The sequence below is a fragment of the Mizuhopecten yessoensis genome, unplaced genomic scaffold, assembly GCF_002113885.1.
Source record: "Mizuhopecten yessoensis strain PY_sf001 unplaced genomic scaffold, ASM211388v2 scaffold11143, whole genome shotgun sequence".
Taxonomy (NCBI): domain Eukaryota; kingdom Metazoa; phylum Mollusca; class Bivalvia; order Pectinida; family Pectinidae; genus Mizuhopecten; species Mizuhopecten yessoensis.
Genome location: NW_018408901.1, coordinates 1,137,047 through 1,151,451, shown reverse-complemented (window position 1 = coordinate 1,151,451; position 14,405 = coordinate 1,137,047). Strand labels below are relative to the sequence as shown.

The following is a 14,405-nucleotide window of genomic DNA, read 5'->3' as shown; positions in this document are numbered from 1 at the left end:
AATATCCGAGATCAACAAAAGCTACTCTCCTTTAAGGCTTTTCATATTAGGAGAGGGGTAGTGTATTGTTTTTGTTTTGTTTTGTGCCAAACAACAATTTAATCCAACAAGAGCCAAAAAACACTAATTATGGACGTTCACCAAAAGGTATACATTAAATTTTAACTAGTTTAAAATGATTTAGAATTAAAAACAAACATCAATAGCAAACGAGATGGTAGTAATACACGGTACGTATGTAATATTTTGCACAAATTAATTGAATGTTAATAGTCATATACTAATTTGTTTTCATTAAAGAATATATCACGCATTTGTTGAAAATTGGTGCATTCGATTATAACCTGTTTGACTGTTAATGGTTGGTCACAAGCATGACAACAAGGTGTTTTTTCGTAAAAAGTAAGCATGTACATTGTATAATGTAGGTATAACGAATACGGGAGGTGAATATACATAGTGAATCTTTTCGATGGACAAATAAACCTAGGTTTCTAGACTAAGAAGTGTTCGATTTATACATAGCTTACGCTGTATACAGAAAGAACACACTGCCTATGTTGGTAGATGCTCAATCTAAATAAATCTAATTTCAACGTATACACAATATCTATTGTCTCCATGCATCACAGAGTGGCATTTCATAGTAGAAAAAAAATGAAATATATTTCATTTTTTTTTTGTACCGTTCTGTAATTCTCATATATAGAGTTTATAAAATTTCGTCGGGAGCATTACCTAATGGTAAGATACGATCGTACGGAGTATTGAAACTTAATATATATCTATGTGTCACCGCCAACATTTTGGTTTAGTGTACATTTGATCAAATCAATGAGATTGGCTTTGTGCTCGTTTTACTCACTTTCTTTTTACTTGACATCCCATTAGATTCAAATCCCCTCGCAGGTATCAATTCTAATTCACATCTCTTCACTATTGTTGTCAATAAGTGCCAGCGCAAAGGACTGCATGTGGTTATATGAAAGCAATATATGGTTGTTACGGCTGTCATTACAATTGATTTTATTTCTGTTTGTATCAGGTAAAATTTGATAACCAATTATATGTATCCATTTCGCTGCTCATTCCTGTTGCTGGACACGTACAGAAATCGAAGTTTGCCCTGTCGGCAGACGATCGCGACAGTACTCAGAGAGCGCGCGAGTGTGATGGGCGCGCTAGGTATCTAGTATGTTACAATATAGTTACTCTATGGCAGGGATAAAGTAATCAAATTACCGTCGTCCTTCCATTAACACATACGAGGATTCAGTCATCGACTTCTCCTTCGGCATCACTGCTCCGTCTAGTATCGTTTCTCTTCACGCTGTTTGGAACAGTAGAGAACTTCGAAAACATCTTTCCAACTCTCGTCAAGTGTCAACCTGTGGCATTGCCCATGCGCGTTGTATCAGGATGAAAAATAGTTCGAGAAAGTGATTCGACAGTATGTGTTCAGTTGATGTTATATGTGATAAAAGTTCACCAGAATTACGTCCTAATTAAGAAAGATCAAATGTACGTTACCAATGGAGATGATTGGAAACTCATGTAAGACGACATTTCATGTTTTCTTAGTAATAATGTGTTACGTTCGTATAGTCCAGCTGATGGATGATCAGATGGTTGTAAATATAGGTAAGTAAAGTTTGTTTATTCGACTCTACTTAATTTGAAACACTTGTTTATTACAACTATTGCTCTACTCTATCTCAATATATCTGGCTTCTGCTCATGCTCAAAAGAAATGTAATTAACTAGCCTAAACTACATCTTAAATCTTATTGCAACACTGTAAAGCGTTGTCATCTTTGATCATTTCTATCTTGGTCTATTTATCCGTGCCGTAGACTGTATCATTATTATGAATGTTCAGTATTTTTCAAAGCAATTAAAACATGCGAACCTCATAGGTTTGTACACAGCAGTGTTTCAGTACCCATTGCTCGGATAGATATCGAAACATATTTTTGTTTGCGGTACTGTATAACTTTCTAACGTTTGATGTTTTTTTTCTATTCATATCTGTATCGTTATATCATAAAAAGGCAAACAGTTGTGCCTTTATCTCGAAATATCCATAAACCAACAGCAAGATACCAGACGGTCGCACCACTTACATGTAGTGCTAAGAATCTCGTTTGTTTGCGAAGTTAACGGTAACAGAAAAAATAATACACTAGTATGATGAAGGCATTTGGAAATAAATGACTGAATTTATCGATGAACTATAAACAATATTTAATAATAACATAACGGTGTTCCTTAATGTCATTTAAATCGATATCACACTGACATGTCATAGTGTGAACCTGGTATATACTCTTTTTGTATGACGCCATTATTTAGTTCAGGTAGGTCATTTTTAAATCAATAATTATTTATTTTGTAATCTAGTTCAATCAGGTAAATTCTAAACCGTCTTTGATAGTTCAAAATGTTGTCAACGATATTTGATATGCCCAAATACAAGTCTCCATCTGAAGCAAGACTGCTTAAGATAAGAAGAATATACAGCATGTCGGATAAATAATGAGACGGGAACACTCAAGTCCATAATGCTAAATGTTGACCATTATGAGATTTTATGTGCACCTAAATTCGACCTCTGAATATCCGCAAGTACTAAGCAGAGCTGCTTTCATTGCATCCCCTCAGACATTGATCAATAGTGAATTGCAAGAATCTTCTCGATATAGCTCTTAAGCTTAATAAAAAAAAACAATAAAACATAGTTTTTATCTTCATAAATTTATTAAAAAGTAATGCTTCTAGTACCGTTATCTCTCTCTGATAACTTTGAATTCAAACATATATTAATTATATTTTAACACCCTAATGTAGATTCATGTTGTCAAAATCATTTTTTTATATTTATCCGATGTCAAGCTGGTAGAGCGTTGGAAATGGTGTCCGGAATTAAGTATTAGAATGATCGGCCAATGCGTATTGACATCCCACAGGAAGGGAATTCTCCCACAGGTCTTACAATGGACAATATGTGGGATTTTACGTCAATAGCAGAGCTAACCGTTCTATATTACATGCTCCTTGGGGCTTTCGCTTTGGGCGTTTGTACGCTCGACTATCTATTGTCTCATACTTATATCGATATTTTGCAATTATTTTGCAATGTTTAAACGACTGGCAAGCGCCATGCATGTTCATAAACAGACCTGACTGTGTAAAAGCTGTAAATATCTGGCAGGTTACGTAAATGTATCGGCCCATGAACTAAATATCCCTGAACTGCAGTATTTAACAATTTTACATTCTGTAACATGCACACGTAATATAAGGATGGTGTTCTGCATGAACTCCTATTTTACGGCAAGGATGTCATCAGGACTATTCGATTGTATTTTACTTAAAGGTATTCAATCATCAACTTCATCATCATTGTACTTTGATTTTTCATCCTAACATACATCACCATGTTATATTGATATACTATAGTATTCAGTAATTTCTCTAATGAATAAGTATACTTGGCCCGCAGTGGCCGAATGGTTAAGGCGTCTGGCCGTCCACAATCACTAACGTCACTGTACCCAAATCGGGACACTTTTTAGATGAGTAGCAATGGTCTACATACCAAAGTATCAGTTCCAAAAATGTTTGTTAATTTTTTCATTTAAAGATACTATTCACTTATCATGTCTATTATAAATTGATATTTCGAGCGCGTGGTTCCATAAATAGAACGTGAAATACTATCAAAGTTACGTAAGCCCTTGCACCGGCGTTACTGTACCCTGAAAGGGAACACTTCGGTATTTTGGTGAATATTTGGGGATAAACAATCAATATCGACAGTAAAATATGCCAAGTTGAAATATTTTAAAGTCAACGAAGGTTCAGATTTTTATTTTTTCTCCACACTCGTATTCGTTTTAATACAATAGACTTTTGGAAATGAGATCCAAATAAATAGCGTCGCACTGCCGTAAATCAGGAAAACTTTGTTTTGGGTATTACTCTTACCCTTACATTGTCCATATAAACGATAATCAGCAGCCAATAAAGCGTATATACAGTTAAATCGTCATAAACGTATTATCAAATGAAAACTGTAAACATAAAAGTACTTCTTTGCATTGCATGACAGTTTCTTGGGCCGTTTCCCCACATGTGTGCCGATTTGGGTACAGCGACGTTATCCGTCTACCACTGGGTCGCGGGTTCGAGGCCTACGTGGAGCAGTCGCAAGGTACTTGCTGCAGATTGGTAGTTTTGCTGCATGTACTCCGGTTTTCCTCCACCACCAAAACATGGGAAAGTCCTCACAAAGGACCATAGCTGTTAATAGGACATAAAGCAATTACAAATAAATCTCTTGAATAATTTGACATTATAGTGTTATAACTTTGCGAAATCAAAAGGGGATAATTGTGACATTGAGACACTGTTCACCTCTTTTTATGACAAAATTGTTTATTTTCTATACGTACGAGAATGTCTGATGTTTTGCAGTAAATATACATTTTTTCTCCTTCCTTCGTCCGTAGTCTTCCATTTCCCGTATAATCTTAATAAATATATATCTTTCTTCCAAGTATATTATCTAAGAAAAACAGGTTCCATTTACATACATGTTGTAACTTTGCAATATAAGCTAATCGAACGTGACATGTTATCACTATGCGACAGTTATACAGAACACCGTCGAATGCTCTCTCATATATATAGCATAGTCTCTCGACATCTCGCCAGCATGTTATTAAACTGGAAGTTTATTTAATATACAAAAAATGTTTATTCAGATATTGCGTAAAACGAAAGCTGCTTCAAATGTCAACCATACAAGTTCGGAGAAAGAATAAGCGTTGTATTCAATATAATGTCTACGTAAACTGCGACTTATACGGGGGCTGATACAGAGCCTGGAGTTGTCCGCCTTGCTTTGCAATATCTCATTTTTTGGCTTAAGTATCGTTCATTTGCCAAGCAAGGAAAACAATGGGCTCTGCCCCCCGTCATGGACACACCAGTCCACTAAAATGGTACTTGTTATAACCCTGCTTCACATTCAGCATTTAGAGACATGGCAACGGGTGGTCAACCCGTTGTCAGTATAATGTGACAGAGGGGATGATGTGCTTGGTACCTTCGGCATGGTATTTGAGTGAAGTAGCACTGCAAATGCATCATCAGGGCGGCGCTATCACAATCAGGACAATAAACAGTATACGCTGCTCACGCAAACATTTACACATATGCTACAAACAAGGAGGTACGGTCGTAAATGACCTTAGTCGTTAATAAGACATTTAACAAAATAAAACAAAAACAATCCAGACTGAAGGTCATTTTAGTCTTATAAGAAATGTGTAACATGCTTACAATCATAAGTACATACTCGTTTATATAGAACTTATTTTTTCTACACATATGTCAGATATGATATGAGATTAAATATTCCCGTATATAGTTTTCCTGTCAAACTCATTTGTAAGTATTACACCTTTGAATGTCAGATAATAAAAATACTACAATATATGTATAGAAATGCGGGTTCGTGTCTCGTTTGCCCCGCAAAATTGCATGTTAAAATAGGATATTGTCGATGCGTAGGCCGGTACACTTTATTGAGTTAACGTCACCCTAAGGTGTATTTCAGGCAATCAAATTCCAAAAAATGACAAAACTATATATGCAAGCCATCACTCTATATATCGAGATCTAAATCCCCGATATGATGTTATAATACACACAATAAATGCGTTATTTGACTCTTGGAGAAGCACCACAAACGAACTGGGCGGTCTGTAAAGAGAACATTTGACAGTTCTCCACAAATGGGAGACAAAATTATTGACCGCATCACAACTTCCAAATGGGCAACGCCCGTCAGACAATACACACAGTATGCCAAATATACGTCCCCAGACTTTTAAATGGCACACATTCAGGTCTCTTGAAGTTCATAAGCTTTGCCTTTCAAAACCTTACATTTGTATTTTGTATTTTACAAAATGTTTATCGCACTTGTCTTGGTGAACGTCAAAAGCAGGCGTTGGATTTCAAATAGATTTTTGTGTAGACAGATGTTATTGATTTGTTGTGTGATCTTGTAAAACTGATGTTGGGTTAAAGTGGTATCTTTCGTCTGTGTTAGACGGTAATCACATGAAGCTAACAAAGCAATTGAGGAACTGTCGCCGCATTGATTGTAGACGGCACTTTTGCGTGTCCGAGTTCCAACTTAACCGGTCAATGAAAAGCCTCTGCCCTATCATTGAAAACCGTATGTCCGAAGACATTTGGACACAGCCATGGTTGTCAATATACCATAGATCAAATGCGACACTTGGACATTGTGGCCTTTATTGGATTGATTCCCATCGGTGTGATTCGATAGTCTGTTGGGAGTATGGATTCTTTTTTCCCTAACTTTATAGAGTGTCTTTACTTAGTTTACAGCATTTTGAAATCGTCTTTTAACATAGCATATCTCTTAGTCCAGCTATTCTTTTTTGGTTTGGTTTTATTTTGTTTAACACCTTTTTCCAGATGAGATCGTTGAAGGTTTGGTGTTGGTTTTCGTGGGTTAAATGTGCAAGTAGCAGCCAAGGTCACGTAAGGACGTGCTTCCACGTGTGAATTTTGTGGATGCATGTGTGTATGTGAATGATTACTGGAAGCAGTTCATGTCGGTACATGTACATGTATATATGCCTCTTTACGATAGCGCCTCTCGTGTGCCGACTTTAAAGTTCTACCTCACTGTAACACCACACAGAAGGCACTCATAAAGATGTAACAGTATTCCAGAAGGTCACATTATACTGGCAATGGATGAATCAATCCTTAATCAGCCTCCAGCCCATACGCATGTGTTAAACACCCAGAGACAGTCCTTAAAATTGTTAAAAGGACGTTAAACCCAATAAACACAAAATAACAGAATACATGTATACTAATACAATAAAGTAAACACCATTCTGTCAATTTTACCGCCATATTGAATAGTAATGCATCACGATGTCTACATTTCATTCTCATTGTATTCCCGATTACACTTTTTTTCTGGAGGTATGCTTACGTAGTTGCCTTTTCTTGTTTGTTTTTTTATTTTTATATTTATAGAAGCGTCCCATAGCGAGATAATAATATATCGGTACCGTCAGTATTACTGTCGAGTGGTGAACTTTTGGTAAGTTGAAATAATGCATTAAAAAGTTGAAAAAATCAGTTGAAAAATAAACACGTTTCACGATCTTAATCCTCCTATAGTTCTTACAGTGTAACGAGTAAAATTGCGATATAAATGTCTAGCATCGGTAGATTGATACCACATTACCAGCACAGATTGACAAACCAAGACTGGAAACAACTCGTAAAAAGTAAACGATTGATCGTTTGGTGTGATATTTTAATATAGTGTATCACAGTATTTCTGTATGACACGGTGTTCGTTTGTTAGTTTGTTTGTTTGGCGTTTAACGTCCTCGCCACAGCCAGGTCATATGGGCACGAGTGCTTAAGGAGACAGAGAGTAGGTAGAAATGAATTAAGATATGAAAAATAGGACACGAAAAAGATCCCAAGTGTTGGAATGGGGGCAGCAGATCATTATAGGTCTCTTTCATGTCTTTTTCTCTTTAAAAAAACCCGATTATACAGGAGGGGCGGGGGGTTGACACGTTCCATGTTTAGTTCTGACAATGCAAGTATCTGCATGATTATTGATTGACAGTTCGATCCGCCTTTACCAAACAGTAGTCTTCTACCTGTAGTGGGGTGTAAGCGTGCCTAAATGTAGTAGTACTATTTGACGACAGAAGCAACAGAAGAAGAAAACGACTCTGCATAGGTTACGATAAGCTACGCCTACGATAACATGCCGTGGTACACATCAAGCCTACTCTACCCCCGAAACTGCAGGGTAATATGTAGTTGTAATCATTATTGACAGTGGTAATTGCGATGATGGCTATTTCAAAAATGAATAGGTTACATTTGTGGAGTTTTTATACATTGGATGGGGCGATGTCAGTCTTTGAATATGTCATCAGTACCGACTTTCCCCACATCTTTGCTGTCAAAGAAATATGTTAAGATCTCAACATTTATATCATGCAGTACATCTTTAAGCATTGTGATATTTGATCCAGATTGACCGTGATTAGTACGTCCTTAATAAATGGCATTAACAACACAAATCATATACTGTTTGAGAGTGTACCCTAAATGAACATAGCTGTAAATAAGACGCTTAGGCATCTACACCAAGCATGTCCATCATGTACATGGAATGCAAAATGACAGAAGTTTTTGCCGGAATATATCTTTTCGTGAAATAAGTGTTTTAAGAGTAAGATCAGAAAACAACAACCAAATAAGTCATTTGACCAATGATTTCCGGTTAACCGACACTTTATGAGTAGAGGTATGGCTTAAGTCTACTCGTCATATGTGATCAGAAGTAACCACAAACATTGGCGGAGTCTTGCCTTTTAAGCTTTATTGATTTCATTCTATACTTTGTGTTGAACTCGACATGGTCCGACGTTATATTTATATAACAGTAGACATCTACAGTAAACACCATCTGATCCTAGTCTTGTCTAGTCCGACAATACGGAGCTTATAATGTAATTATCATTTTAAAAGTCTTTTATTGATTTCTTCTAATTTCATTGGCTTCATCTCCAAGGTATTAATCTTCCAATTCACAGATTCCTTGATATAAAAGAGCCATCGTTGTCAGTGGAAACCAAAATGTCAAGGTCAAATCTGAACCGACATTGTATCATCCAACACTAATTATTAACATTATCAAATATGGATGATGCATCCCAAGCTCACATCCTCATATCATGTTATATCGAAATAGAGAGCCAGAGGCCACGATTGTTTTATTGAAGAACCTACTTAATGGGAGATAAGAATCAGAAAAAAGTTCAAGATTTCTTTGGAAAATGGGTTTTTTTCATCACAAATGACATCACAACGGTATGTGAAACAAATTTATTGAATGGTATATTTCATTATGTCTCCACAGAAATATAACTAATTAAAATTGAGTGGCACCTCATTGTAATTTTCATGAATACTGCACGATGATTTATTGATACATAACGGCTTAAGAGAACTCTTTCGTGCATAAAGATTACACGGCTAGTGTTCCGTGCTACTTTCTGGAACGTAGCAATCAATGCACGTCAACATAAAATAATATAGAGGCAATCTTTGAATGGTCGCCTTTGGTATCTCATTTACGTCTATTTTTAACTCACTTATGTTGGTACAATGTAGGATGCAAAGTCTAATGTTAGCGGATGAAATTCTGTGCTGGGTCCCTTCGCCATATTTTTTTCAGTGTGGTAGCGCTCTAAAGTTGGCATCAGAGAGAGAAGCTAAACCTAATAAAATCAAAAGTTAACAGCACTGGTAGGTTAGGAAAGGTTATAAAGTGTTCCCCATGATGTGTAGCATAAATATAAATGCGCTTTTATCAAAAAGTACGATTGGTTTCATTTTATTCTGTGTAACGTCCTATAAACAAATACAATTTGTAAGGTCATCCAAGGTCGTTTGTAATGTATGTGTGCTAGGGGCGGTATTTGCCTCCTTGCGAGAGGGCGAATCTGATGACGACTTTATATTACTAACTCACCAATATCGTGTATATGATGCACCATTCTACATTTTAATTTTCATTTTTTTAATTACTCCACTACTACTTGACAGTAGTACCTTTTCGTGATCTAAGAGACAATCTAGACCTTACCGTAGCTATGCTGCCAACGACATTAACCAGATGAGATCGAGGTCTATGGCTGCTGCACTTATTGCATGACACGAAATGCGACGTGTACATGGTATATACAGAGTGTCTGTTATTATAAGATACAGCAAGTTATAACTATTAAAAACTGCGTTTTCTATACCTTTTATATACAATATTTTCGAACATTGTTTAATTGGGTTTAGCTTCCTATTCATAGCCAAGTTCTTTTAAGGACTTGCTCCCCTCAATGTTTGCGTTTATGTTAGAGGCGTATTTGATGCCAATTTTAAATTATACATATACATGTAGTATATGAATGTGTATTCTAACAAAAACTTAATTTATCAATGAATGTAATGTATTTTGAAGTCTTTCTGTTGATTGCGACATCAAATTTGGCTAAAACCTTTATAAATAACGGAATATTGCGATATCATATAATTTATTATATACAAATGCAAAATGAGATTAGTGTGATACAAACATGCCATGGCCATCTCGCCTTTCATTTATGAATTTTGAAAGGCTTTCTTATGGATGAAAAAGATGAAATCCGAGTTATCCTTTAAATATTGGCATATACATGCATATTCTGAAAAGAAGCTTACATGCATAATACATTAAAAAATCAATACTGATTGTTGACAGTTGTGATAAATATTTATTAATTCCAGCGCCCAAAGAACGGATTCGCATTTGTCTAAATTGCCTTATAATTATCATTTTTTTTTGTGTTAATGACTATTTGCCTTCGGAAATATATTCATGTTCAAACGTTGTCATATTGTGTATACTTCAAAAACAGTCAAGAAATACTTTTTTCGTTTAACACCAAACTTGTTTACGACTTGGCGCCGGTCGAATTTGAGAAGGAATGTTCATTTGGTTGATAGGCGGTTAGAAGGTTTTGATGTGTTTAACGTCCGATTGACCAAAATGGCCATCATTCAGTGCGCAGACATGTTACACTCGGACCATCAGTCACTAATGATCTTTAATGAAGAAAAAACATAAAACCACTTGTAAAAAACATAACATGATCACTATATGGTGTGAATAGAATGTAATGACGCTGAAGGGTTTACTACGTATAAAGTGTGATCTTGGAAAATCCTTTTACCTCTTGCCTATCTTAGATTTTTGTCTAGATCGAAGAAACGTTCTCATACCTATTAACATACTCATGGGAACGTTGAGTTGACATCACGTGGACTCATCTAATGCTAAAGTTGAGATCGCTGTATATGAATCCACTCCTTGTCGAAGTCTTGTGTGAAAAACGTCACCTTCGTGAAGAATAGGGTTCCTCCTTTGAGTATACATGGTCCAGTAATTGCGTTACTGATACGGCAACGTTCAGGTTCGTGTGTCCCATTAGCACCTGCCAAATCATACATATCCCCCGAGTCATGAAATGTGTTTTGTATAACAATATACTAGTGTTAAGGAAATCGAGATATTCTACAGTGCTAGAAAATGTATTGTTTGTAGACAATGACAATGCAATATATATTATAGAAATGAATTTCATTTAAAGATTAATTAGAATAAAGAGTGTTTGTGATCAGAGATTACAAATTTTTATCGTACGTAATGCAGTTCCCTTAGAATTTTTTAATGCATGAGAAAGTAGCAAACTAATTTTTAGAATTTGTAATTAGTTTTAAAACACTTTTTTGGCCTTTTCTGGAAAAACTATAGAATGGAGTCACATATTAAAAATATACATTTCTCTTAATACGACTAATGACGTCAACAATATTGACTTAGGATATAAAATTAAATCAAAATATCTTATATTCTGGAATAACGAAAAAAGTTAAACAATACGGGCTATGAAAAGCACTTTTTTTATAATCGTCAACATTAAAAGACAACAGTAAGTGCTACAGACTATAGATAAATGCCCTTCCTTTTTTAGTACAATATGATAATTATTACATAATTGTTATAGTTGCGTTGCTCTACACCTAGTCTATTACTACAGAACGCTGGTGTATGTGAATGTGAACATATGGGATATCATGCTGCAAATAGTATACTGGGTTCAGGATATGACATTTCAGCAAGATGACATTTTAAATTGATCCTTTTGTGATAAAATCATCTGTTGACACCTCGTCATAAGACCATAGCCGTTTTGAGGACACAAATCCCTACGCAAAACAAAGTAAACATACAAGGCGCGCTTCATTTTAACTGTGCTAAATTCATAGTCAATGCATTAAAGTAAAGTTTCGTAAAACATTATCCAATTTAAACATAATTATATCGACTTTAGTCCATATTGATGATTGGCGATCAGTGATGAGACCTACATTACGTCCCATTTACAATAAGTTTGACATATAGGTCTTAACGGAAATAAATTCCACCAAAAGAAAAGGCTGAGATGTCAAGTGGAAAAGTAAACGTGGTTTTAGTTAAACATCTTTTAGAAGACGCCAATAGGTTTAAGGTAAACTCTAGTATAAAATTGTAGAGATATTTACTGTTCCAAGAGATTTGTGACTTGGTAGATTAGTATAGATAGTTCTCGTCTTGGCTGAAGGTCAATGCAATCTAATAACAAGTGTAAATGTTTCGTGACATGCTATGTGCTGAGACTGGTCTTTGCGTTTTAATGTATAGGAATGGGCATTGTAAGAATGACTGGTCTGGAGACGGGCAAAGACAACTTTGTCTCGGCGGTTTTCTCTATAGCTAGAGTACCATTCAGCGATTTCAGAAAATGTTCACGATGTAAGCGATACCTAATATAACTTGATAAAAATGGAGCTAGTTGTGTCTAGAGTCCCTTATCATTATATTTCATTTATTTTAATCGGCTGTGTGGTTCAGATAAGGCAAATGGTTGTCAAACTTCTATTTAAAAGAATAGAACCGATTGTTCAATTGGTTTTCCAGATTCCACTTTAAATGTGTTTTATGTTCTAGTCAATGAGGATGCAGAAATAGGTTAAAGACGTGTACAATATTTTGAGCATTTTATAAGATCTCTTCTTTGACTGATGTTATGTTTTTTTAATTTGATTTCCATCTTAACGACAAATTATTTACATGCTGCATACCAAAACGAACGCAACACAAAGACAGCAAATTGTATAATCATGTAGATCCGTATCCTGCGTTGCAGTTTTTGTTTTGTTTGGGGTTCCTTATCCTCGTAACTGATATATACAGGCGGGTGCCTAGGGAGGCACCGTCCAAAATACATTTATAAGAACAAATTGGAGTAATGAACAGAATACAGAAAATGTCAAGAAAACCGTAATTTCAAATTGAAAATCGATGACACTCAGACCAAATATATTCACGGATAATATCAACACGAATATCATCGATAACAAGGCAAAGTATTGCAAGGCAGTCCATAGTCCCAACCGGTAATGATTTCTATAACAAACAGTACACTTATGTCAAGATTATCTACTGCCAGGAAAATATCCTTATACTTACGTCTTGCAATCCACCATCCCAATATGTCTTAGTACACCAAATCTGGTTACTCCAAGTGAAATAGTATAGAAGATATGCCCCGGACAAACGTTTTCAAACGTAAAGGTCAAAGGTCAAGCCATAGCTCACAGTGAACTAATCCTTGCACTCCGCCAATCCAAGATGTACTTGTACACCAAATCTGGTTACTCCAAGTGAAATGGTATAGAAAATATGCCCTGGACAATCTTTTTCAAAAGTAAAGGGCAAAGGTCAAGCCATTGGTCACAGTGACCTAATCCTTGTACTCCGCCATTTCAAGATGTCCTTGTACACCAAATCGAGGATTAGAAAAATGGTATATGATTTCGAGACAGGTTTTTAACAATGGGTAGACGACAAATTACGGTAATCGGTGTATGTTGCTAAAGCCTTATAAAAAGGCGCCGTGACGTGGTTGACTTTACTCGTTTTCGTATATATTTCCATTTCGGAATTGACGAGGTTTCAATCTTTATATTATAAATCAATCAATACTCTAGTTATATGACGACACATTTGTAATAGACAGATACGTCTTGTGATAAATAAATGTTATATGAATTGCTTAATTTTAAAAATCATATGAAAGCCACCATATGCCAAGTTTGATAGGACCCAAGCCAGACACACTAATATGCACATTGCTATGTAAACGGTATAACGCGGCCCTACCAGTAGCTTTTTTTGTATTCCGTTAAGGTGCCATTTACTGTTTTTACTGGTTTTAAATTCAAATTTTACAACCCTTTTCCGAAGGTCATTCGCTATTTCGTATTCAGTCTGAGGCTGAAGGTCCCGCGATTATTCATTAGGAACTAGGTTTCCATATCGCTGACACACGCATGCAATTACCTATACGGAAATGCGAAATATATACATTGGTGCGTATACCGTGTAAGCATTCTGGTGATTCTGTATTTATCGATGTAAGTTGTGTATGTACAAAGTAATCTTGCTTTGAAAAGAACATAGTTCTTGCTGCAACGTTTACATAGATAATTTCGTCTAGAGGTCTGCAACGTAGATATTACACAATACAAACTATATCGTTTTTATGTTCGGTAATGGATGGGAAATCATTAGCCAAATTCCCACAGAATTTAAGTAAAATCTTATAATCAAATGAAAATTGAACCAGTTTCGTTTAAATAAAAGTTATGTTATTCAAGCAATCAAGGGGGGTGGG

The 14,405-nt window shown here is 35.7% G+C and overlaps 1 protein-coding gene across 1 annotated transcript in view; it reads left to right on the top strand.

Annotated features, from left to right (window-relative positions):
* Positions 1-1,438: 1,438 nt before the first annotated feature.
* The window catches only part of LOC110466728 (glutamate receptor 4-like), a 105,676-nt gene continuing 92,709 nt past the window's right edge, over positions 1,439-14,405 (top strand). The window contains exon 1 of the mRNA XM_021523443.1: positions 1,439-1,641. Coding sequence (XP_021379118.1) covers positions 1,533-1,641 — 109 coding nt within the window. The 5' untranslated portion in view covers positions 1,439-1,532. The remainder of the gene's footprint in view (positions 1,642-14,405) is intronic.